We start from the raw sequence: 24,235 nt of genomic DNA, 5'->3' as shown, positions 1-24,235 counted from the left end.
TATTTAGCAGAGCGTCTGTGTTGTGTTCTCACAGAACCAGAATAATGGAATGATTTTGTCATCACTGATTAAGGTGCTTTTGGCAAAAGATCAGTTTGTGGACAGTACAGACAGGAGGAACAATCACAGCAACTGATAACAAGCCAAAAAAAAAGCCCAAACCAAAGGCCAAAACAGTCCAAACAGCAAGCAAACACCACATTTTATGATCCACTTTGTCAGGGTTTAGTGTCGACCCACAGCTCAGCACAAGTTCACCTTCCTCTGATGAAGTTCACTCACCCCCAGCTCTCGCAGGAGAGTCGGCAGTTTGCGCTGCCCTCATCTCTCCATCTAGCTCACACACATACTATTTTTCTGCAATTCGTTCTCTTACTTGCTAATTAATAAAGGATCCTTTTTTTTTTTTCCAGGTTCAGGGTCTGTTCTCAGACTGCAACAGTTTGGATACTGTAAATCACTGCCACTGTTTTTTGTCCTTGTTTTCATAGCTGATTATTGAAATTCCCCACACCGACAACAAATCGTGATCTATAACTTTTTGTCCTTTTTGTTTTTCACACCACAAACAGACCACACCAGAGTTAAATACTTCCAGACAATTTAATTGTGAAATCAGCTCCAGTTAACTTACCTACGCAGGAGTCTCTGTGCTCTTGGAATCCAGCGGAGCACACACATCTCCCAATGGGCACCAACCACTCTCCCTCAGCGCTGCAGTACATCTTGGGCGTGTCCCTCTCCTCGGCGTGATCCACACACTGACCCCTAACCTCCACCAGAGACGATGAGTCGGCCCCTGTCACCACGTCCGTGAAAACTGCCAATTTGCGGCTTACACCCACGCAGCGTTTGTAGTACACACGCACGGATGTGAGGGCGATGCACGCTCCAATATCCTGGAAGGCCAGGTAGAAGCCTCGCTTGGACAGAGGGCCCACACCTCGCACCTGTGGGGAGAGACAAGTGGCCGTCACTTCATCTCACACATTTCAGGCATGTGTCTGAGGCTGGTGTGTGCTTGTCTGTCCTTGTTTTTCAGGATGTACATCCTGTACTGTGGCTGGAGCAGAATGGAGCTGTACCAGTAGCCACAGAAAAAGCAACATCTTTATAACAAAGAAAAAGGTTCCTTTGATGCAAGTACACGTATTTAATTTTTAGTATTCGCCAGGACAAATTACCATTACAGGTACTAAACGGTTTTGTTTGGTAAAAGATGTGCAGTATAAAATCGTCATCAATCAATTGCAGTTAAGCAAATCCCGCAAGAATTTCAGTTCTCGCATTTTTCTTCCGCAAAACAAATATGGAGGCGTCTGGTGTTTAATAAATAAAGAAACTTTCTCTGAAAAGAACAAAAAGAAAGGGAAAATAGACAAACACGGCACAGATTTAGGATGAGATCCTGGATAGAGAAGCGTGGACAATACAAACTATATATGAAGGTTAAATCACTTAAAACAACTTGTAAAACACAGCAAACTTTAAGCTGAAGTTATTATATATATAACCCACGTTGTTGTTAATGTCAGTGACAAATATTTTTATACCGCTTTTTAAATATTCTTGAGAAACATGAAACATTCGTCCATCTCAGCCTACTGGTGGAGGCTAAAGTGGTATTGGGCACAGTATCTGAGAAGGTTTACGAGTACAAGTACACAAAGGCAAGACTGGATCTGATACTCAGCATCGGCACATCCCTCAATGCTACGATGCTGCAGTAGTTCCCGTAGGATCAATCTAAGGAGCCAAAAACAAATGAACCTGACAGGACAAATGAAAAACCCACTTTATTTCGGACTTTTCTCCCCCTAAAACCTGCCATTACGCCAGATTATGTTCAAGCCTCAAGCAGAGATGAGGAACAGGGCTACAGAGGTCTGGTCTGCTCACCTGCCTCTCTGAGGATGCAGCTGAATGTCTATGCAGACGCAGAGAAGGGTGTTCTGGGTAATTATAGGTCTGAGGGGCTCACAGAAGCATAACCCAGTTTTATTAGTTAATACCTTTTTTTTTTTAAACTCAGTGGGAATGATTTCATCATGTTTGATACAGCAGAGGCCCAACTATCCTACAGCTGTGTGTCCCCAAGCTGGATCCTTGGGCATGTTGCATATTTATGAAACCTGTGTATTTCATCGGACTTACTAGACAACTTAGTTGAGTCTGGAAAAGTTCTGTCACATATTAAAAGCTCAAACTGTGGTTGCCGCAGTTGCTTTTTGAACAAAACTGGTAGAACAGTATGAACACAGCCGTAATTTAATCTCGGGGCTGGTGTTTGGTGTTGTGCTTTGGCAGCAGTCATTAATCAACTGCTCGGCTTCCAACAACAATCTGGGAACATTTTTATACTGTATGCTGGTTTTTCATATAATATCACAGTTGACTATCTTTTTAACATCCAGGAACTGATACATAACATTTTGCATTCAGAGCGGGAGCATCTTAAAAAAGGCATAAAGAAACACTAACATGTAACAACCAAGTATACGGTTAAAGTTGAGTTTAGATGTCTAGTGGTCTTGATTTGTGTTTTAACAACCAATTTCTATTGGTTCACATTCATTCACGAGTCTAAAAAAGTCACACACAAATAATTGGAGCACATTTAGCTTTAGGCTTGCAGTTGCCATGGTATCATGTCGATGAGCTTAAACAATGATTTTAGTCCTTGTATTACTTTTTTTTCACCAAGCTACTGTATTGATTAAGGGAGAGTTAGACAACATTTCTTTTACGAAGATGATGGTTCACCTCCATCCTTCCAGCTCTTAACAATGCGTTAAAACCTAACTTTAGTTTTAATATTTGGCTGTTTTCATTGCTTGATGCAGGCCAATAATTTGCCATTCTGATCCAGAGTTACATCTTTTCCATCACGGATTAGGTCTTCATGGTTAATTAAAAAATAAGAAGATGCTCATGGCATCAGTTAAGACTGAATTACTTGTTGCCAGCTCAGACATATTAATTACTGAAATAATTATTCAATTCAGTAGAAGTCTCTTTTTTTCAGTTAAATCCAGGTGGTGACTTTTTCGGGGCCAGACACTGCATTTAACTAGATATTCACTCTTAACATCTGTTGGCTGACTGCTGGCTTTAAGGCTTGCAACGATGGAAGAATAACTTATTGGTTCTACAGGGCACAGACCCAATGAAAGTTACTGTTCAAATTTCTTGTTCCAAAGAAATTAGTTAAGACACAAAATCAATACAAAGTGATGCACAGCAACCACAAAACCACAAAAAGGGCAAATGAGTCGAAAACTACCTAAACTGTCCAAAAGACATGTAAAATGACCAAAAGCAGAAACAAAAGGACTAAAAACGGACACAAAACAATTGAAAAGACACACATTGACTAAAACAGATGCAAAAGTCCCGCCCCCCCCCACCAAATTACAAAAAATGTAAATAAATCAAATAAATCAATATATCAAATGAGCCACACACAATGAAAAAAAAAATGCACTTAGCTGTAACAAGTCTATATTCAGTTTTCAGTCTTTATTAATAAGATCACACATAGCAGGAAGGAAGGAGTCAGTCTGATATCTGGTGAGGTTTTCCAGCAACGAACAGTTTTTCCAACACTTAACTACAGATGGATTCAGTATTTTTATGATAGCTGGGTTACTGATGTAAGAACAGATCAGTTATTTCACCATTAGTGCAGCTCAATTAGTAGCTTTGTTTTCATGCTGATTTCATGGAATGAATAGTTTTACTGTCAAACCGACTCACCAACCTCCTGATACATCAGCACCGTGTGCTAATTAGACAGCTAATTATGAGTTAAATTTTTTTTTTACCAAGGCTATTGACGATGTTTCTGTCGCTGTTTTATGCCTGAAATAGAAAAGATACATGCTGGGTAGCCAAAGTCTGCAGCTGTCACATAGGGAGGCTCATGGTTCATGTATGGACACAGACTACAGTCAGCGTTGTTGATGCCATTCATTTGGCAGGAGCCAAGGTTAAAAAAAAAATTATATACATAAACAATTGATATTAATTGAAATAGTTTAAAATGTCAAAACTGTGGAAATGATCGCTGATGACAGAATGCGAATGTTCCTTAACGCCAGCTCTCTCATATGGTCCCAATTGCCAGTATGTTCTTACATTCTGACTGTGGCGATTGTAACATTTGCAGGGATGGGACGATTGACAAGATACAGCAATATAAATACAATAAAGCATATGAAAGATGATAGATAGCCTTAAAGATGTATGAAATGCTATCTGATTTCCAAAAACTCAGCAAAATCTGAGAGCTCAATGCACTGCAACCTAAGACAGCCAAGCACATCTTAAACAGTTCTGCCATTGCTATGGTGACTAATTAAGTTACTCAATTCAACTGGTGTTACAAATGACCTAAAATACATTTTATTGTATTTTAAATACAATTTCTTTTTTCTTTTTGTCAGTTCTTAACTCAACAGTGGTGAGAAGCTCCTGTGTAGCTCTGCATTTTCCAGCTTACGTCATCTACACAACTGAGACAAAGTCAGCTTGTTTACTGAGTGAGGGTATACAGACGCTTCTAGAGCATGACAGCATTTTAGCTTCAGCTTTTCATTATGTGCACCGACATCAGGTAAACGCAATAACCCAGCGCAAATTGCCTTTCTAGGCCTATATTTTGTGTTGTATGTGTATTGCATTTGAGTGAGCCAGACATAATGTTATTGTATAGTAGAACAATTTAAAAGTTGAGGTTGGTGATATTCTGTTACAATTAAGGACTATTGGATTAGTCTTGCTTCTTGTATCCAATTTGTTCTTAATGACATGCCTCTGTCAGCTTTCAGTGGATTAGGCAGCACACTCTTGTTAATACTTACATATTCTGCAGTTAAACGGATATATCGAGTAATAAAGACAACATCTATGAGTAAAGCAGTTTTGTTTGGGGGGTAACAACATTTGCGGCATTGTCCTACTCAATGTTTCATAAGACCAAATGAGGGAAACCAATGTTTAATTTAAGCTCTTGCATTTCATGTCGATAAATTCAGATTCATAAATAAGAAAAAAAAAATAACAATAACAGTAAACAACGTCAGTATCTTTGTCACTAAAGTGTAGGTCCATCACATTTTATCAAATAAGACATATTTTGACACAGAGCCAAGCCACGCTATTTGTTGGCTTTTAAAGGTTTCCAGAACTGAACACTAAAGAGCCTGAGTGACAAGACTGAAAGAGACTCTCAGCGCGGTGGATGTTTCCAACTTGTCTTAAACTCCTGTGGAGGTGGATGTGCTAAGAATTGTTATAAACTTACTATCCCAACTGAGATAAAGCTTCAAGGAACCTGGATTTTCATTTACTTGTATCATTCACTATTCTTGTGTTTGTGTGTATGTGTGTGTGTGTGTGTGTGCGCAGAATAGAAGTTTATAAGTGTGTAGAATAGTTGCTCATACCTCAGTGTTGAGCTTGAGTCTGCGGACGCCCAGGTCCACCCCTGTGAAGCTCTCATCTGCAGCGATGGTGTCAATCTTAATGAACTGGTTCTCCCGTATGGCTGAGCCCACCGCTCTGTCAGACTCATAATAATACAGGTTGAAGGTCTCCTGTAGAACAAACAGGACTTCTATGAGCACCCGATATACTATATGGTGTTTCTCCATCTCATTCACTCTTAGTATATCTAATAACAAAAAAGCCAAGTACAAATGCAACCAAGCAATAAAAGTTACCTGCAAACAGCTTGGGATATGATTTGAGCCCCATTTTTGTCAGAAATTGAAAAAAATGTAAATGCATTTGTTAGAGGCTTAGTTTATATGTAATCATTCCACCTCCCCACAGTATGTCATGAGTAACTATTTAAATTCCCAAAACCCAAAACGGGATAATGGCAATGCAAGGTACAAAGAATCAAGCAGTTTTTCCAGTTACCACCTGGTGGTTGTACAGTAGGCCTCCACCAACGAGTCAAGCCCTAATTCTACATTAACAAAAACATGCAAGTTGTCCAACAAGTTGTTGGGACCTTGTTAAAATGGCATTTACACCAAAATGTGTCCTTCTTCACGAGGAAATGTGTGAGTGTGAGTGAATCCTGGGGTTCCTAAACTTTTTACAAACGTTTCCACAAAAGATGTACCATTTTAAATTCCATACAAAGTACTGCATGTGCTAAAATGTAATTTACTTCAGTACCAAAAGGAAAAACTTATGTAGAATGATTATGTTGCTGAATTGTATTTATTCATGCATTTATGTGTAAACATCACAAATGTTGCAGCAGGTAAATTTGAAGCTGAATTGAACCATTTCATGTACTGACAGTTTTCTCCATAATAATACACAACATTTATTAATTGATTATATTTGGATTCGTAAAACTTAATTTGCAAATCTGCAAATTGCAAATTTCTCAAGTTAATTACAAGTACTGCAAAATTTTACTTTTTTTTAATCAAGTACGTTAGTATTTGTACTCGGTTACTCCTCATGTCTTATCTACCTATGTTGCGTGTCTTAATTATTAAACCATGAACAGCACTCTGTTGTCTTACACTGTATTTTTTTTACTTCAGTTATTGAATGAGTTTCATGCTTGTAGTGATACTGCAGCTAATAATGCATTTAAGCAGTAAAACTAAAACCTCTCTGTAATAAATAATAACACAATAAAAAAATGTCTCAAGAGAAAACACTGTTTGCGTTTTTGCTATAAAACTGTTGAGCTGACGTATACGGAGCAAAGTCACTGGTCTCTGTGTAGAAAGTGTTTGCGGAAGTTTCCTGTTCGCTGTGCAGGAAAACATTAAAGCTACAGTAAGAAGAGCACAATGTCACAGCTGAAGATTAAAAGACAGTAATTATTCAAGCTACTGCTGGCTGTGCAGACTCACAAATGTAATGATTCTGCTACAGTCTCCATCGGTTTCGTGGCACTGAAAGCCATAGAGTTCCATACAAACGTGTGCTGTGATGCTGAAGGAGATGGAGCTCTGCTGTGGGTGGGAGCCATATGGAAGTCAGGAGGCAGAGCTCAGCCCCACAATGCTCTGGCCCAATTTAACCCACGTCTTGTGCAGCTGATATTTCTTTTCTATTTTGAATGAAAATCATCATCCGTCTGCGACTCTATATTGCCCATAGGCGGGATCGTGAATTATTGACTGTCTCTACGTGTCAGCCCTGAGATAGATTGAGAATCTGCCTAGGATGTACCTCTCACTCAGTGACAGCTGGCATCAGCTCTCCCAGATACTGACACGCTTTCAGATTGCCACAGTCTAAGCTTTGTATGATGTACAAGTATGTACTATAGTATACTGTACGTAAGGTGAGTATCTACCAGACATAAAGCACATTTAATGTTTAACTTCACAAATGCTACAAAAGTAATTTAAAGGTAAATCTTCTTAATTATCTCTAAAGGTAATTGTGAAGCCTGTGGACTCACCCTGTGTCTCAGATCTTGATCCTTGAATGCTAATGTGACTTTTAAATGCTAACTGAAACAGCACATGTCTTACATTATGCCCCCTTTAGAACTCTTTTCCCACACGTTGTCACCTTCGCCCTCTCCTCCCTTCCGTCCCCTGTCTGTCTGGGTGTTACCTTGCAGGTGCCCAGTACTCCCGGCATGCTGTTGCAGTCTCGCAGGGTGAACTTGACCTCAATGTAGATCCTCCTGGCTCCCTCTCGTGGGATCCAACCGGTCCTCAGCCAGTTGTTCTGGCTGGGGCTCATCACGTTACAGACCTGACTCAGAGTAAGTAAGAGTAAGTATTAAAATCAGCAGCTGAAACAGCAGCAGCTTCAAAATAAACATTATCAACATTAAATATGCCAGAGCATTTTTTTTCTCCACCTCATAGCATCAGCTCAACGAAGCTCAACTCTACTGACAATGGAGGATATCCAGGTGATAATGTTTAATTGTCCTTATTCTTAGAATGCAGCTGTTTGTCTCAATTAAAGAAGATGCTGAAGGCAGCTGATGAATGAAAAAAGAAAATAAATCTGGAGGTTTTGGTAATCACATATTTACAGTACAGACAGTACAGACTTTTCATTGGCCAATCAGCAGGCTGCACGGTTTACATGTCACCTTTTGCTATCGCCTCAGCTCCTTTGGGGAAAATATTTATCTGGTGCTTATCCACAGCTTTTGCCCAGTGGAAAATCAGAATAAGTGAACAGTCACGTTAAGCAGGTACCATGTGCTGAGCTCTCATTGCTGAATAATGCCGTAGGTTCGGCCTCTTGCGTTGGGAAATTGCTTATGTCTAGTAAATCTACTCACATTTATTTACAATATTAAACAAATATTATTTTAATTTTAGTATTAATACTTTTAGTATTAAAAAATGGATGTAGACTTTCTTGATTATTGTTCAGTTTATAAAATGTTAGATAATAATTTAAATGGCTCAGCACATTTTTCCAGAACCTAGGCTGATTATTATGGTTGCTTTTTTTTGTCTGACAAACAAAATGGATAATTATTTATGTTAACAGTTGACAATTAGATTAATCAACTGTGCAGGAAAGATGATAAATCAAAGAAAGAAAATATAATATATAAAAAAATCCAAGTAAAGATACTTTTTATGTCTGTTCAGCATTTCATGTCCGTACTCCGTATTTCTAAGTTCTTGGTTACAGCCCTGGCTGTTTTATGTGTGTATAATGGTTCAGAGCAGCTAAAACATAATACACAAACCATGATGTGTCCTTGTATGTTCTGTACTAAAAACGTTTTCAAAGCCACACTTAAAAAAATTACAGTAGGAAATGTTGGATAATGATTGTTATTAGCGGCATCCAAAACATTTCGGGGGAATAACCAGTGATTAATGATTCACAGTTTATCAAAAATGACATTGAAATTCTTGCAATAATTCATTCGGAGACAGTTACGCACCTGGTACGTGTGGATGGGACTGAAGTACTCATCCATCTCATTAATGGCGTCCCACTGTGCAGAGGAAGAGAAAGAGAGGGAAATATTTTCGTGTTGATCACATGTTTCCATGTCTCCATACAGTATTTTTCTGGTTCATACAGTGTGCAGGAAACTTCGGAGCTGCTCTCCATATTTCCCACATGATCCTCTGTGGCTATGTGCGTCCCTAAACCACATCAGGAGATTATTAGCTTTGACTGCAAATGAAACGTGACAACTCCTTTCACACAGGAGTGTATAAAGTCATCTTATAGTGGCAGGTGTACAATTTGCTATATTTAAATCTCTTGGGCGACAGACGGTATGGATTTTTAGATGATTTGGGATGATTTCAAACCACCTCCAGTACATGACTTTGAAAGGACATAGTTGTTTTGTTATAGTTTTACATAATACTTTCTCAAGTTTCCTCACCTAAAACTTCTTTTGAAAACACGCTAAACACGCTGATGTATTTCGCTCCAGCAATCCTGGCAGCAACAGTTAACACATGCAATCATGTGTTTCACATTTCAGCACGTTCTCTTAATGCAATTCCAATGTGACACATTTCCCTTAATGAGATTCTCCTCATGTATGCAATTAGATTTACATTGTTTACTGACTGCCGCAGGCGGCCAATAATAGAATTACGAGAAGGACAACAGTAAGTGAAAAGTGTTGGTATTTCTAAATGTGTTAATGCGATTCGCTCCTCCCTGGAACTACTGCTGTACAGTATATCCAGCATCAGGAGGAAACTCAATCATAGTTTATTGTCAGACGATATAAGCCACACTTTCAAACACCTCAATCTGTATGCTCAAAATATGCCCAGATTTCACATACGGAATGTAGTGGTGTAAGCAGGAAGATAAAACCTAAAATTCATATTTAATTGAATGCATCATACTTTTCAGAAGGTCTTTTATGGACAGTCTTTTATGCTGGTGCGTATTCCAACCTCACAAAACAGACAGTTGACAGACAGTGCAAAAGTAAACAAGGCATTTACATATTCATGCATTTACATTCCATTTTGCACAAGATCCACTTGGAACATTGTCACTGTAAGTGTCGTGTCGTGGATAAACAGTCAAATCAGCTGACCTGACTGTCCTTAGCGAGGCTGCAGTATATAAACATGCATTGGTGTTTCTATCAGCAATGTACGGCTGATGGACAATCCGCCACTTTGGTCCATTTCACATGAACTTTGGGTGCAGTCATTCAAGGTGAACAGGCCGTAAATTGACTTTGCTGTTCCCTGACTCTTTCTCTAGCGCCTCCATAAAGTTCAAATGTGTGGCTTTGAGAAAAATGATTTTTGTTGAGACTTTTTGCCATAAAGTTTAGTACATACATTTCTGTGCCAAAATATAAACTTTGTCATTGTAGCAAAATCAAAGTGCTTTTGTTACCTGAACTAAACGACACAACAGTCAAATTCAATCATTCCCTCAACAGAATCATCCACTTATTATGTTCCTCACAAAAACACATCAGTATTTGCAGTTTTTTTATACCTCCACACTACTGACAGCTGTGGCCAAAGGCAATTATTTCCAAACCGACACAATTGTCGACTTGGACACAAGGATTAACTGATTAGATTTTGGCAGTTTAAGGTTACATTCACTGACCCTCTATCTGTCTCATTCTTGTGAATGCAAATCTCCTGAAGGTCAGCATGGAATTTCTTTAACCCCTTAACTTCCAAACTAAATATTTATCAGTGGAATATAGTTGCTGCCTCTTCATTCAGCCATATTTCAGGTTTTATTTGTCAGATTACCCAATCAGGAAGCAGCATCCCCATCCCCAGCTGTACCTTGCTAATATTTCTTCACAGCATGGGAACACAGTAGATATAATCAAAGTTATATACACTACTCAAGGAGTTGAATGAGGATAAAAAGCCAAAGACAGGTTTTCAGAGTTTTTACTACAACAAAATAGTGGCAAAAAAAGATCAACATGCATCTTTTTGGCCTAATGGATGAACTGATTAGAAAATTAGTCATAGACATACATGTAAACTGATACTTAACTAATTGTCAGAAAAACAATCATGAGGCCATAACTGTAAATTGCATGAGGTTATTTTGAAGGCTCACAGTTGCTTAATAACTACTGTATATTCTTCATTACCTCTGGAAAAATCTAGAGCAACTTCGGTCGTCTGCTTTTGTTTGTCATTTATCATCATGACATAACCATTTAGCTACTGTGCCTAGTGCTGCTAGCAAAGTTGCAGGCTCGTAGTCATGTTTTAATGGGAGAAAGGTCCTTGACCAGAGTAAAGTGTTTTCATGATAAATACTTAGGGCCAATAAATGACCATAGTACCCAGGTTGAAAAAAAAAAAAGTCTATTTAGCGTATATTGCTTTAGAAAGTTGCTTTACTCATCAACAACTTATTGGTGTGTTGAAATCATTATACTTTACACCTTTGTATTTTTTCAGCCATTGCAAATTCAGTAACGCAGTGCTCTGGTGCACAGGGCTTAAATTCTTCTGTAAGAACCGAAAAACATACTGTATCACCCTTAAGTGTTTCTATATGTAGGCTACCACAGCTAAGTCATAGCTGAAATATTGATGTTGTGTAAACAGATTTATTCGTGGTTATATGGTGACTCAATTGCAGGGTGTCAAAAGTTCATGCATATCTTTTTAGCAGCTTAACCCAAATTGCAGAGCAATGGGATTTTGCAGAGCGGCTTTACCCCTTCTCCACTTCTGTTGAAACAGGATATTTGCATGTACAAGAAGGGATCATTGCAATGATTGAAATAATGTCATTTATTAAGAGTACCACAGTGAGTGGGTTTCCATCTACCTGCTTTTCATGCACATTTTCAACGTGCCCATAAACAAAATCTGAGCAAAACATTGAGAAAAGTTGTTATGCTTGGCAGAGGTGGAAAAAAGATGTATTAACAGATAAAAAAAACGCTTACTAAATGGTAATGTTCACAAAGCATGTGTATTAAAAAGACAGAGATTTTGGTCCAAATGTTACGTGAATGCCTAAATGTCTTGGAACTGCAATGCACAATCACCCCAAACACGTCCACCAATAACTGCACTGCAAATGCACAATTGCATCCAACATAATTGAAACGAGGGCGGCACGATGACGCCTCACATCTAGAAGGTGTCCTCTGTCTCCAAATCTCAGATGAGTGGCTGGAGAATTTCTGTGTGTGGTTTGTATCTCCCCTCTGTGCTTGTGTGGGTGTCTTCCCACAGTGTGATTCTAACAGTTAGGTTGATTAGTGACTGTAGAAATTGTAAATGCGTGTAAACCTTTACATGGAGAGGGACAAACAACCATTTACACCTGTAAATGGTTGTTTGTCCCTCTCCATCTGTCTATTTCAGCCCTGACAAGCCTTGACCCTGGTGAACTGTCCAGAATGTTTTCTGCTGCTGCCTCAATGACAACTGGGATTGGCTCCAGCCCCCCCCCCACCCCCCCCCCCACCCCCACCCCCACCCCCACCACCACTGATCCCAGATGAGCGGTTAGGAAAATGGATGGATGCATAATTGCAACTGACACACAGTACATTTTCTATTAACATATTGACGATATCTTGAAAACGGAAAGACAAAAATGTAGCTTATTTTTTTGAAGAGATGTGCCCCATAATTTATCTTCATGTGGAGAAGTGCTTCTGACCCCTCCTGTGAGACAGACTGAGCCAACAGCACAAGCTGTAGTGCAGCACACTACACACCCTTCTAGAAGTGCGTCATACACCTGCCATCCACCCAACCGCCACCTTGCAGCTCTCTATCAAAAGTGAAGCACTTCATTTATTGACACGAATACATCATGTTGGAAAATAATCCATACAGTATACTACAATCTTTACAATAGCAGTCTAGCTGCACAGGAAAGTCATTTTCAGGAATCGAGGTTGACGAGCGGCTTTTCACCGCGGCTCACAGCAACTTAATGTAAAGTAGCAAAAGACAATGGAAGTGAATTTAAAAAACAAAAAAGCAATAATGAAAAAGAAATGTTGCACTGAACATAATCAGAAGCAGCACCTCCGTCAATTTAGAGCTACTTTCTCCTCCTTGTCTGAAAGAAAAGAGAATTATAACTGAAAGTAATGAACAGTTGTATTTATCAGAGCCAAAACTGATGCTCTCTTGAGTCATGACCGTGGGGAAATTTTGACCTTCAACACTGGTTATTTTGTATCATGAGCATGTTCATGTGCATGCATGTATGTTTAAAGAGGAGATGAGTTTTTAACCCCGGTATTACCCACGTTCCTCCTTGGCTGAAGATCCTTGTGCCGGTGGCGGCGTAATTGAAAAGGAAAGCTTCAACCCCAGAAAGCTTTGGGCTGCCCTCAGCTGAACAATCGGGCCCTCCGTGGAAGCCCTCCAACAACTCCTCCCCTTCATCCCCCTTTCTCTCCCAACACAACACAGCATCACACACACACACACACACACACACACTCCCCAAAGTGCCACCAGCCAAACACCACTGGGATAATTAAGATGTAGAAAGTCTCATCCTTTCCTTCTTTCCTCATCCTCTCATCTTTATCAGCTAAATTGAAACTGTCCTTGAACTTGTGAAGACCCTGGCTAATTAGCAGGGTGTATAACCTCTCTATCTCCCTCATTATTCCCATCTTGCTGTGCTCTCAACCTCTCTATCTTTTTTTTTTTTTTTTTTTTTTGGTTTTCTTGGAAAATCACAGACTTTAACTCCTTGTAATCTTCTTGAGGAGTGAAAAATCACATGAGCTAAAGGCGGACGAATTGTCAGGAGGTGGGAGCGGTAAGGCGAGCAGGGAGGGGGACCAGATTGGACCAGATTGCTAGTTGTTTAGTTGTAAGAATAATGGAAATGTTTTCTGTATGTCTTGAGCAGACAGACAGGGAGAAGGGAAAGAAGAAGAAGTCAGAGTGATTCAGGGAGGCATGTTTATCTTGTGTGATAAGAAACTTTTCAATTGTGACGACTACAGAAATGCAGTGCTTCACAGAGCGGCCGACGTACATCGCAGCGTGGGAGTGCACGGGTAGGCAAGTGTGTCAGACAGAGAGAGACACACACACACACTTAACTATGAGAGAGAGAGAGAAAGAATGACAGAGAATGAGAAATTAATTGGCTGTAAATTGCACATCTGTTTCCCGCCTGTCATCTCATCGGATCTCTCATCAGGAGAAATCAAATGTGGCAGACAGAGAGCACAAGTGTTTCCTCTCACACAAACACATTAACACGGGCTCACAGTGCAAATATATCACGGATACAAAATACGCTGCAGGTACAGATTCAGTGCATGAATGTGAAATGTCCATGATGGTAAACATCAAAAACGTATTTTGATGGCATTTGTTAAATAGTGATATGCATTGAACATTTTCAAGTTAAAATTCAGATAAAACTCAAGTTTTGCTGTTGGCTGGACTCAAGTCCAGATATTGACACTTCCTACACTGCTGTTTAGAATCAGAATCAGATTCACTAAGAAGGGCTTGCAGAGGGGACTGAGTCTGATGCTCCCTCTGGCTTAATTCTCTAAAGGTTAATATTGCAAGTTTAAATTCTGTAGTTACTGTATAAATTAGTTTAAGAGAATTCGGCATGTGACTGCAAGGTCGTCGGTTCAACCCTCAAACGGCAGGATGAATTCTCTTCTGCTGGTCAAGTGAACCTCTCTTATCAACACCAGTGCGGTGCCCTTGAGCAGGGCCCCTAACTCGACCGCTCCAGTGAACCTGCTCGGTGATCACAGATCAGACTGTGTATGTACTGGACAGCTTCCAGGTGTGAATGTGTGCAACTGTGTGAATGTCATCAGGGTGATCTTGATGTTTTAGCACTGTGTGATTAATAAACTGTTTCCACTTCATTTTCAACAACTCAAACTTGTTACAGAATATTTGATAGTTTTACAACAATGTTTGACTTTCATGAATCTGTGCATTTGAAGGTATAAATGTTTTCTAGAGAGAACAGAATTTCCTAGGCAAAGCCTGCCTCATGGTTTCTATCAAAAGTGGCACAAAATTGCTTGGGCAGCCTTAAACATCGATCATCACCACACTATAGTCCACTTTCTCGTTGTTATGAGACAGAGCGAATGATTATCTCAGTGTACTGAACTTGAACTTGTGATATTGTGGCACATCTGTACCTCAGCCCACTGACCCCCGTGAATGCCCGAGTAACGTGATATGATGACTGTGATTACTATCTTTATGAGCTAAAGCACAAACAAAGACAAAAAGCTGTAAAAACCCAGCCTGGTGATAACTTTACTGCTAATTGTGTTTCCAATCAGGACTCTCGGGGGTCACGCAATCAAACAGCTCAGCTCCTCCTGACTCTTTCGTCTGATCTACGTTCCTCAATTTCTCTGATTCTTCACGCTCCCTTTCTCTCTTTAATCTCCATCCCTTTTGTAAATGTATTTATTAATTTATTTATTTTCTGTTCTATTCAGCCCATTTAGCATTTGAACTGAGACAAAGAAGTTACAATCTGAGTTGCCGGAGGATCAGAGAAGCTGTTGTTAAGCAGAATAGAAGTGTTAGTTAATGCAATCGCCTCTAAAGCGAGCGTCTAAATCTTGGGAGTCTCTTCTCATACGGGCCTGACGCCCTGTAGCATGAAATCAATATGAGTCTATTCAGAAAGTATGATATGAAAGAGAGTTGATGCCAAAAAAGATGAAAAGGAGAATGAAAGATTGATTAGCAAATATAGAGAGAAAACTAGTTGAAAAGAGAGATGATTATGTGCTGCTGCTGTGAGGGACAATAGAAAGGGAGTTGCCTGTTTAAGGCTCCATTCATCATTGTTGTTTCTGCAAAAGCTGGAGGCAGCTGCAGCTATAAACACACAGATTCTTGAAGGGAGTGTGGTGTGCTAATGGGAAATATTTCCTGCTCAAATTTCTCATCCTATTCAAGTTACATTTCTGACAAGATTTCCTCAGAGGCTTCCACACCACACAAACAAACCAACAGTTGTTGAGTTTACACACTTTTAATGAGAAATAAAAAAAAAAGCAGCGAGGCAAAATTGGCCCTCAGGTTACACTGCGCTCTAAGGTTCCTTGCTGTTGTCTGCAACCTTGACTTGTTCCCATTCGTCTCATTCTATGGAAGCCTCCTACTGTGTCATCAGTAATTAACTAGAATGGCTAAAGTGACCTATTACCTTTCAAACTGCCTATGCAAAGTTACAATTTCCTGCCAATTTGACTGATGTGAAAATCTGATGGAAATTGAAACAGTAATAAACTATGTTTGACTGACAGAACTGGGATGAAGAGATACGACAGCTGTTGTCTCCGTAACTTTTAACACGTGAATATTTAACACGCAGTCATGGGTGCTGCCTGACTGTGTGGACCTGGCTAATTCCTGGGTTTTTTTTTTTATTAGGAAAAAATGTTAAAAATGTAAAAATGCTAGGTTTCTGCCATGCTGCAATGTGTTGGTAAATGTTCAGAAAGTTGACGGGAGTCCAACACGTTCTCATCCTACAGTGTCAGCTTGTGCTGCTTTGCATGTCCTTTGGCGTATCACATTGACGTATTACTAATCAACGCTCCAGGGGCGCCACTATTTGACACCATGGGAACCACTGTGTGCCTTTGGCATCAGTACTGGGTGCTTCAGGAGTGTCAACTTATGGCGCTACAGGAATTTATTTAGAAACAACAACGGTTAGAGTTACGCACAAAAACTCCCGGTTGAGGTTAGGTTCGAAGACATATTACATTAAAACTAAACCTTACAGTGACAGTGACAAGCATCAAAAGTTTACGTCATCGGTTTAGGCGACAAATACTGACGACCCAGGGTTTCTAATTGACTAAGCTCAGAATGCCAGTCACTGATGTGAACGGGTACCTTAAACGTGCACCAGGCATGAGAATGGGCCGGGGGAGTTTGGCTCAAGTGGAAAAAAGACTAAAAATGATACAGCGCTGTATTTGTTAACACCTGGGTCTCTTCTCATGCCCAGAATTGCTAAGCTGAACAGCCAATCACACTCACTGATGGGCTGAGGCCAACTGATGCTGATTCATGTCAAATGAGCTGAAAAGCTGCAGTCGGTCTCCGCTGACTAGGGGGTTTGAGGATGACTGCTTTACCAAATGAGCCATGGTCACGCTCATTTTAGTGCTTTTCAAAGGTAACTATGTTAAAATCAACAAAAAATTCCTGCATTACTAGGTGGAATTTTATCTTTAAGACTAGTGTTATCAAGTTACCATCAACAGAGAGATGGAAAAAAATGTAGGATCACTAAATTAAAAGTCTTATCCAGTTAATCAAGTAACGTATGTCACATTTTCATCCTTCTCTTAACTTAAAAACAAACTAATATTAAAACATGATAACGTTACACAATGGCTGTGTACAGACAGACCAGAGGGTCCTCACACACAGGCCTGAAGTTGGTCCCCCTCTTATTGATGCTTTACTTCTCAACATGGACAAATGGACAATTAGATGCCATGTCAACACTAAGACTATGTCAATAGTCTATGTCAGGGACAACACAGAACACAACGCAGATTTTCCCTATTTAACCTAACATGCATGTCTTTCCTCCTGTGGGAGGAAACAGGAGGAAACAGGAGGAAAGACACACAAGCAGGAGGCGAACATGCAAACTCTACAGGGAAAGTCACAGTCAGCCAGGGAAGTGAACCCACAACCTGCTGTGAGATGGCAACACTAACCATCAATCCAATTATTATTATTATTTTAATTCATAAAGCTTTATTTCTTTAGGTTTTTCAAGCTTTTAACATCAAGCCTCTTGTAATACCATATTGAAAAAGTGACCACGTGTACATTATTAATCTACAAGCACTTGTTTATCTGGGGCGACTGTGGTGCAGGAAGGTAGAGCGGTTGTCGACCAATCTCAAAGTTTTTTGGTTCAATCCCCGGCTCCTTGAGTCACATGTTGAAGTGTCCTTGAGCAAGACACTGAACCCTAACTTAGTTGCACCAGGTGAGTGTTGGCCAGCTGCATAGCAGCTCCCCCATTGGTGTATCAGTGTGTGTGTGATTGTGAGTGTGAATGGGTGAATAAGAAGCAGTGTAAAGTGCTTTGAGTGCCAATAGGTAGAAAAGTGCTGTATAAGTACAGAACATTTACCATTTCCCACCATAATGGCCGAGCGAGCTCCATCCCTGATGGAAGAGTGTAGAAAAGTCCAGTAAAGCTTGTAAGTCCACCTGGGTTTAGCTTGTTGTTGAGCCATATCTCAATTTTTATGGAAATGTAATAAATTATTCTTTAATTATTTTACCTCTGCTTATAAAACCTTAGAGAATATTCATATTAACAGGATTAAAAAAATGACCTTTTTTCCTGTCGCATCTTGTTTTATCCAAGACACAGCACTTCCTTACAGACTTTAACACATCAGATTAAGGAATAATCCAGCTGCTTGTAATCCCTCACTACCACTCACTCAAGTCTGTAAAGCATGCAGAAGCTGCTGAGCACACACACACGTTGCAGAAGCACAGACGTCCAAAGAAAGACAAGACAAAGACAAAGTGGTCGTCTTTAAAAGATCTAATTTCAGATTAGTTTGTTTGATGAAGGTTTCTTTAGAACTCAATGGAGAGAGATGGAAGGATAGAAAGAGGATGATAAAGACAGTCTGTGGGGTGTGATGGCTATGTGTAACTGTGTGTGTGTGTGTGTGTGTGTGTGTGAAGGTGTCTGTTTGCTGGTGGCATTTCCAGCCTTAATACTGAGCTCTATGTGAAGTAACAGGTCTGCATATTAACTCAGTGGAAATATCAGGTTCTGCCCAACACCTTTCTGCCTCTCATACTATCAGCCACACAACCAGAACAGACTTAATAACTTTGCTCCTGTGTGTGTGTGTGTGTGTGTGTGTGTGTGAGTGTTAATGTGTGTGTGCATGCGTCTGTCTTTGGGCTCTTTGACAGCGATAACCTTTCTGGAATAGGGGTGTTAATTGCACTAGTCTGGGATCTTTGGGGGAGATGGTGTAATTGGTAACTATCCCTAGATGCAATTTTCACTGGACAATGTGCACGTGTGTGTGTGTGTGTGTGTGTGTGTGTGTGTGTGTGTGTGTGTGTGTGGGAGACAAAAACATCTTAACGAGAACAAGTACGATGAATTGTTTTTTCCTGGAATTTTAATAAATCCATGAATGAGTGGAGGGCCACGCCTCCAGCACTATGAACGCTGCACATTTAGCGAAAACCCTTTTTGACTTTGGTATCGATGATTTGACTTTATTCATATTATCCACCTGCTTCATTGGAAGGTGGGAGCTCTATAGACCAAAAATACTTATGGACTTCGTCTACATCACGAGCCTTTTGCACCAACTGAACAGTGGCCACTTGTATAACGCTTTTATCCAAAGCGCTTTACAATGTTGATTCCTATGCACCCACTTGGAGCAACTTGGGGTTCGATGGACATGTCGACATGTAGCCGGGACTGGGGATCGAACCACTGACCCTGTGGTCCGTGAACGACTGCCTAACAATTGTGGCATTTAAGTGCTTGATAAGAAATAGAATGTAAAGTTGGAAATAGCTTTGACTTTGTTTTATTGGAGGCCACGACCCAAAAAATAATTTTAGAATATAACAGGAGACGGGGGACTTTCGTACTTTTCCACTGCGAAAAGTTTGTGCTGCTTCACCGGTAGCATTGCCAAGTTGCATCCTCATCCCAACGCTACACTTTCCAGTAAATCCGATTTCTTCTTTTTCTCTTTTACTGTACTTCAGGTCAGCTGAGTCAAAGCTGAGTGCTACCTACTGACATTGTACCGTAATTACATGTACATGCTGCGACACAAATGACAAACAGTCCCAGTAAAAGTGGCCAATTACCTCAACAGAGAGGGACATTTTTTTTTTTTGCCTGGATCTTATTTTCATAGTTTTGTTCTCTACTGGCTACAATAATGCTGTGAACACCGAAATAATGTCTGACATTTACAAACATGTAGCATTATGGTCTAGTAAATGAGCTGACAGTCAATCCAGTTATTTTAAACAGCTTCATACAGGAAAACTGTGGGTGTCATACTGCAACATGAGCTGTGTTTCCTTTCAAATTAGGAAATGAAATGCCATACGTTGGGCATAAAGCTACAATTTTCCTCAGAACTTTGTTCTGAGATGTATTATAACGTGGGGAAATGCAGTGAAGTGCTACAGACCCCTGAACAACGCTGGCAGTGGTGCAGAGATATTCACTTTTCAAACTTTTTGAAAGCAACTCGTACTTTTAACCAATCAGAGTGCTTCATTTATTTTTTCTTCTTGTATATGTTTTAGAGCATTTTTATTTACTGTAATTTCTCAATTACTCCGTAAAGCACTGGAGTGAGTGTCGCAGAGATTAAAGTAGCAGATTAGTGAAAAGGAGGAGTGTGTGAAGCACTATGGACTGATTTTGAGCCTCATGCAACCACTGGCTTAAGACACATACTGTAGCTTTAAGGGATTTTAAGTTTTTGAGTTGTGTTAAGTTTCCACACAGAAAGGATTAAACTTGGGACCTTCTAGCTGTGAGGTGGACATGGAGCCATATCAATAATATTACCTTCTTAGTAGGTCCGAGGACTACACTCTTCTGGACAGGGATCTCAGATGTTTTTCAATTGTCCAAGTTTGGGGGTCACAACCCCCACTGTTCAAATTACTACAGGGGCCACGTGTGCCTTCACCTTCCACATTTGTTCGTCCTTCCTCATGTTGCTATCACTTGTGATTTCTTCTATCACTACGGCCTTTTTCTTCTGTTTGTCCACCACTACTATGTCCAGTTGGTTGGCCATTACCAGTTTATCAGTCTGTATCTATCTATAACATACGATATTATTTATTTCGGTTCTAGGTTTTCTAAACTCGTCTTTTGCTAAGATTCTGCAGTTTGACAACATACAGTGAACACCACTCTGAACAAGCCGTGACTAAAGTTAATATCTAATGACTCAACATCAGCTCAGGATGCAGCGTATGACAAACTATCTCAGGGTGACTCTCACACTGTGACTCTCACAACTCTGCAAATGACTGTTGGTAGAGAAAATAGCTGCACTAATGTTGTAACTAAAGCGTGCATCCTGTTTTTACACACTGTGTGCAACACAAACAGTCTACAGGTCTCTGTAAGACTCCAAGGAACTACAAGGGAGGGAGAGGACTCCACAGTCAAGGCACATTTCAAATCATATCATTCCAAACAGATCCCTGCTGTGCCGACAGCAAAGTGGTGCTGTCTGTCAAACCCCGTCAGGGCTGAGGTGGTTTGTCTGCCTCAAATCTCTCACTCAAACACCTGGGCAGTTTTTCCTTCGAGGACTGAAGCGCTGATCAGGAAACCTGGATCACGCAGGCTTCAGTTTCCTCTGGGGGAGCTTTGGCACGAGATCTTTCAAAATTAAGACATCCTAATACTGATGCTACCAACCTGCCTGCATTCACACACACACAGAAACATACACACCTTCCTGATAGCCTCCAGCGATCCAGCACCTGCAGCGAATCTTAGCCATCACCTGGTGTGTTTATTAAGCAAGCTCCTTCCACAGAGCAGCTGCAGAGGTGTGTGAGCACCACCATCAGCCAGCAGCAGCTGTGCTGTGTCGGCCATGAGTCTGTCTCGTGGGAACTTGTACGGCCAATTACACCGCAGCGGACAGTCATCAAGAGGGCAACAGAGGAAGTTCAAAGACTAGCTGAAAGTGTGTTAAGGAAGTGTGTAATCAGACCTGGAGGATGCTGCTGCTGATAGCAGCAAAAAAAAAAAAAAAGCAACCAATGCGTTGAGAAAATGGGCTTCTCGTTCCAAAAGGTCATTCAGAACTGTCATCAGTTAAACCAGTAAAATATATTTCAAAGATTACATAGAAGTCTTTGTCTGTTTCAGTCTCAAACTGTATAAAAAGTGAATAATTATAAGGTTGAATAACTCAGAATTTATTACCTAATGTTGAATATGTTAAATGAGCTGGGTACAGCCATTAAGAGATCAGTCAACTGTCTGAAAATAAATGTTCTTTTCAACCTACTTTCTAGTCCAATAAAACATAAAGATAGATCAGAGTCGGTGTTCTTTATGACAAAGCTTCACTGTTGTTTCATTGCTTTGTTGCCAAGTGTTAGATATATATAAACTTTTTAACTGTCCTCAAATAATCTAAATTATACCATTTCTTCAAGAGTAGAACATAGTGTCCTGTATAGTCACAGTCATTGTTCTGTGATAAATGTAGTTGCTCTATTGAACTATGCACAGTTTAAATATGATTCTAACATTCAACAAGTATTTTAATTAATGCTCAGGATTTACATTTTACAAAATTGAAATAAAAAGACATTAATCACCTGGTTTAGCTCTTATTAGGACACATGAGTCTTTTGGTGCATTTTACCGTCAACAAAACCTCAAAATCCAAGATGGCTGCTCAATAACAACACGTTGTCATCCCACAGCATCAGATATTGATGCCTTCACAGATAACCTTCGGCATTAATATTGGAAGCACCAGGAGCACCACTATCTGACCTCTGGGAACAATTGCGTCTGGTATTGACCCTGCAGGTACGTTTTAGTATCAGTATTGGACGCTCCAGGAGCATCACCTTTTGCCACCACAGGAACGACATTAGGGTTAGGCACAAAAACTTGAGGGTAAGGCTAAGTTAGAGGAGAAATTACATATAGAAAACGCTACAAACTGTGACAACGGCACACATGCACGTGCGCCAATAAAAGCGTCAATAAAGTGCACAACATCTCGTACTAGAGTTCAACCTCGATCTCCTATGGAAAAGTCCTTTGTCTAGTTGTACCATGCACCACTCTGCCCACCTCCCTATGAGACTTTTACTTTTCATATTTTTCATTATCTATTTGGGCATCAAATATTGAGCCGCCAGGGTTTCGAGTTAACTACACTGAAAGCTCAGAGCGTCAATCATTGAGGCGAACAGCCACCTTAAGCGTCTGCATGTAATGCAGAAGGGACTGGACAAAGCGGCACTTCTCGACATCTCGAGAATGAGAACAGGCTTCCACTAACCAGCAGAGTGGAAGCTGAAGTGAAATACCCACTTAAGGGGACACTAGGTACTCTACCTAGTATTGTCCAACCTCTATCTGTGTACGTCAGCTGCAGCACCCACGGGCACAAATTATCATGTAATGAAAAACTGCATTGCTGTATAATGGTATGAATAACAATAGCTAACTAACTAGAAATTGTATATTTATACAATTGTTTGACCTTGAAACTGTGGTTTGTTATTACAAGCAGCCAGTGTTCCCATAAATATTCCACGTTTATTAGCAAAACGATGGTCTCAGGAATTTATGAATCATGGTATTTTTCATTTGGCAGAAGGGATTGTAGAAGTGTCAAAAGGACGAAAAGAAGATAAGAGTAGATACGATTTGTTTTATGATTAGTAAAAGCACAAAAAAAAAATGGTGTTATTAAACCCAGTTTCACTTGTTTGTATATTGTATATTGGATGTGTACTGACACAAACAGCAGGGCTACTTAGTTAAGCTAATTGCAATACTATGTGTGCAACAATATCATAAGCAGGAATCAAACCACCAACCCTGTGTTTTCTGGGCAGTTGCAATGTTTTGGACAACTGTGTGGATGGTGTGTGGAGTTGTTTCTACGGAAACCAACTTCCATCCTTCCTGTTCTGCCAACATGGGCAGCATAATGCAAATACTGTCTTTTTATTTCCAGCATCTGTAGCAGTTGAGGTCATCCTGTACGTCCACCACGGAAATGTGTTGCCTGTGCGTTGGACCAGAATGTGACTGAGACAGCATCTGTTAAAGGTCATTTAGAGGTTAGAATTTTAATACTCGGATAGTATTTTACCACAAAAAAAAACTGTATTATAATAATCACACTGGTCCTTAATTGACCTGTTGAGTCCCTATAGAAAACTTAACCAGCAGTGGAAGGCACTGTCACCTAGCAGCCAGTAATATGCAAATAAATGTGTGTGTGCGTGTGTGTGTGTGTGTGTGTGTGCGTGTGCGAGAGAAAGAGAAAGTAACAAGGAGTTGGAGAAATAGTAATGGCAACAGACTGTGGGCTTTTGACACTTCAGCTCATCACTTGCTCATCCATATCATGGCTTCCACAGCCCACGTTAATCATCACACACACACACACACACGCACACACACACACACACACACTGTACTGTCAGCTGTATTGATTGTGGGTTGGCCGGTGGATGAA

General features: G+C 40.2%; 1 protein-coding gene across 7 annotated transcripts in view; it reads right to left on the bottom strand.

The window, feature by feature from the left end:
- The window catches only part of epha8 (eph receptor A8), a 122,256-nt gene that overhangs the window by 62,199 nt on the left and 35,822 nt on the right, over positions 1–24,235 (bottom strand). For 6 of the 7 annotated variants that reach the window (XM_067505299.1, XM_067505298.1, XM_067505292.1 and 3 more), the window contains exons 3-6: positions 8,912–8,965; positions 7,603–7,746; positions 5,448–5,597; positions 635–950 (exon numbers count right to left, since the gene is read on the bottom strand). In XM_067505299.1, coding sequence (XP_067361400.1) covers positions 635–950; positions 5,448–5,597; positions 7,603–7,746; positions 8,912–8,965 — 664 coding nt within the window. The remainder of the gene's footprint in view (positions 1–634; positions 951–5,447; positions 5,598–7,602; positions 7,747–8,911; positions 8,966–24,235) is intronic. The other variant, XM_067505297.1, reaches the window with a different exon arrangement.

The sequence above is a fragment of the Channa argus genome, chromosome 5, assembly GCF_033026475.1.
Source record: "Channa argus isolate prfri chromosome 5, Channa argus male v1.0, whole genome shotgun sequence".
NCBI lineage: Eukaryota > Metazoa > Chordata > Actinopteri > Anabantiformes > Channidae > Channa > Channa argus.
The sequence above is the reverse complement of the archived record's forward strand: the minus strand, read 5'-3'. Positions and strand labels throughout refer to the sequence as shown.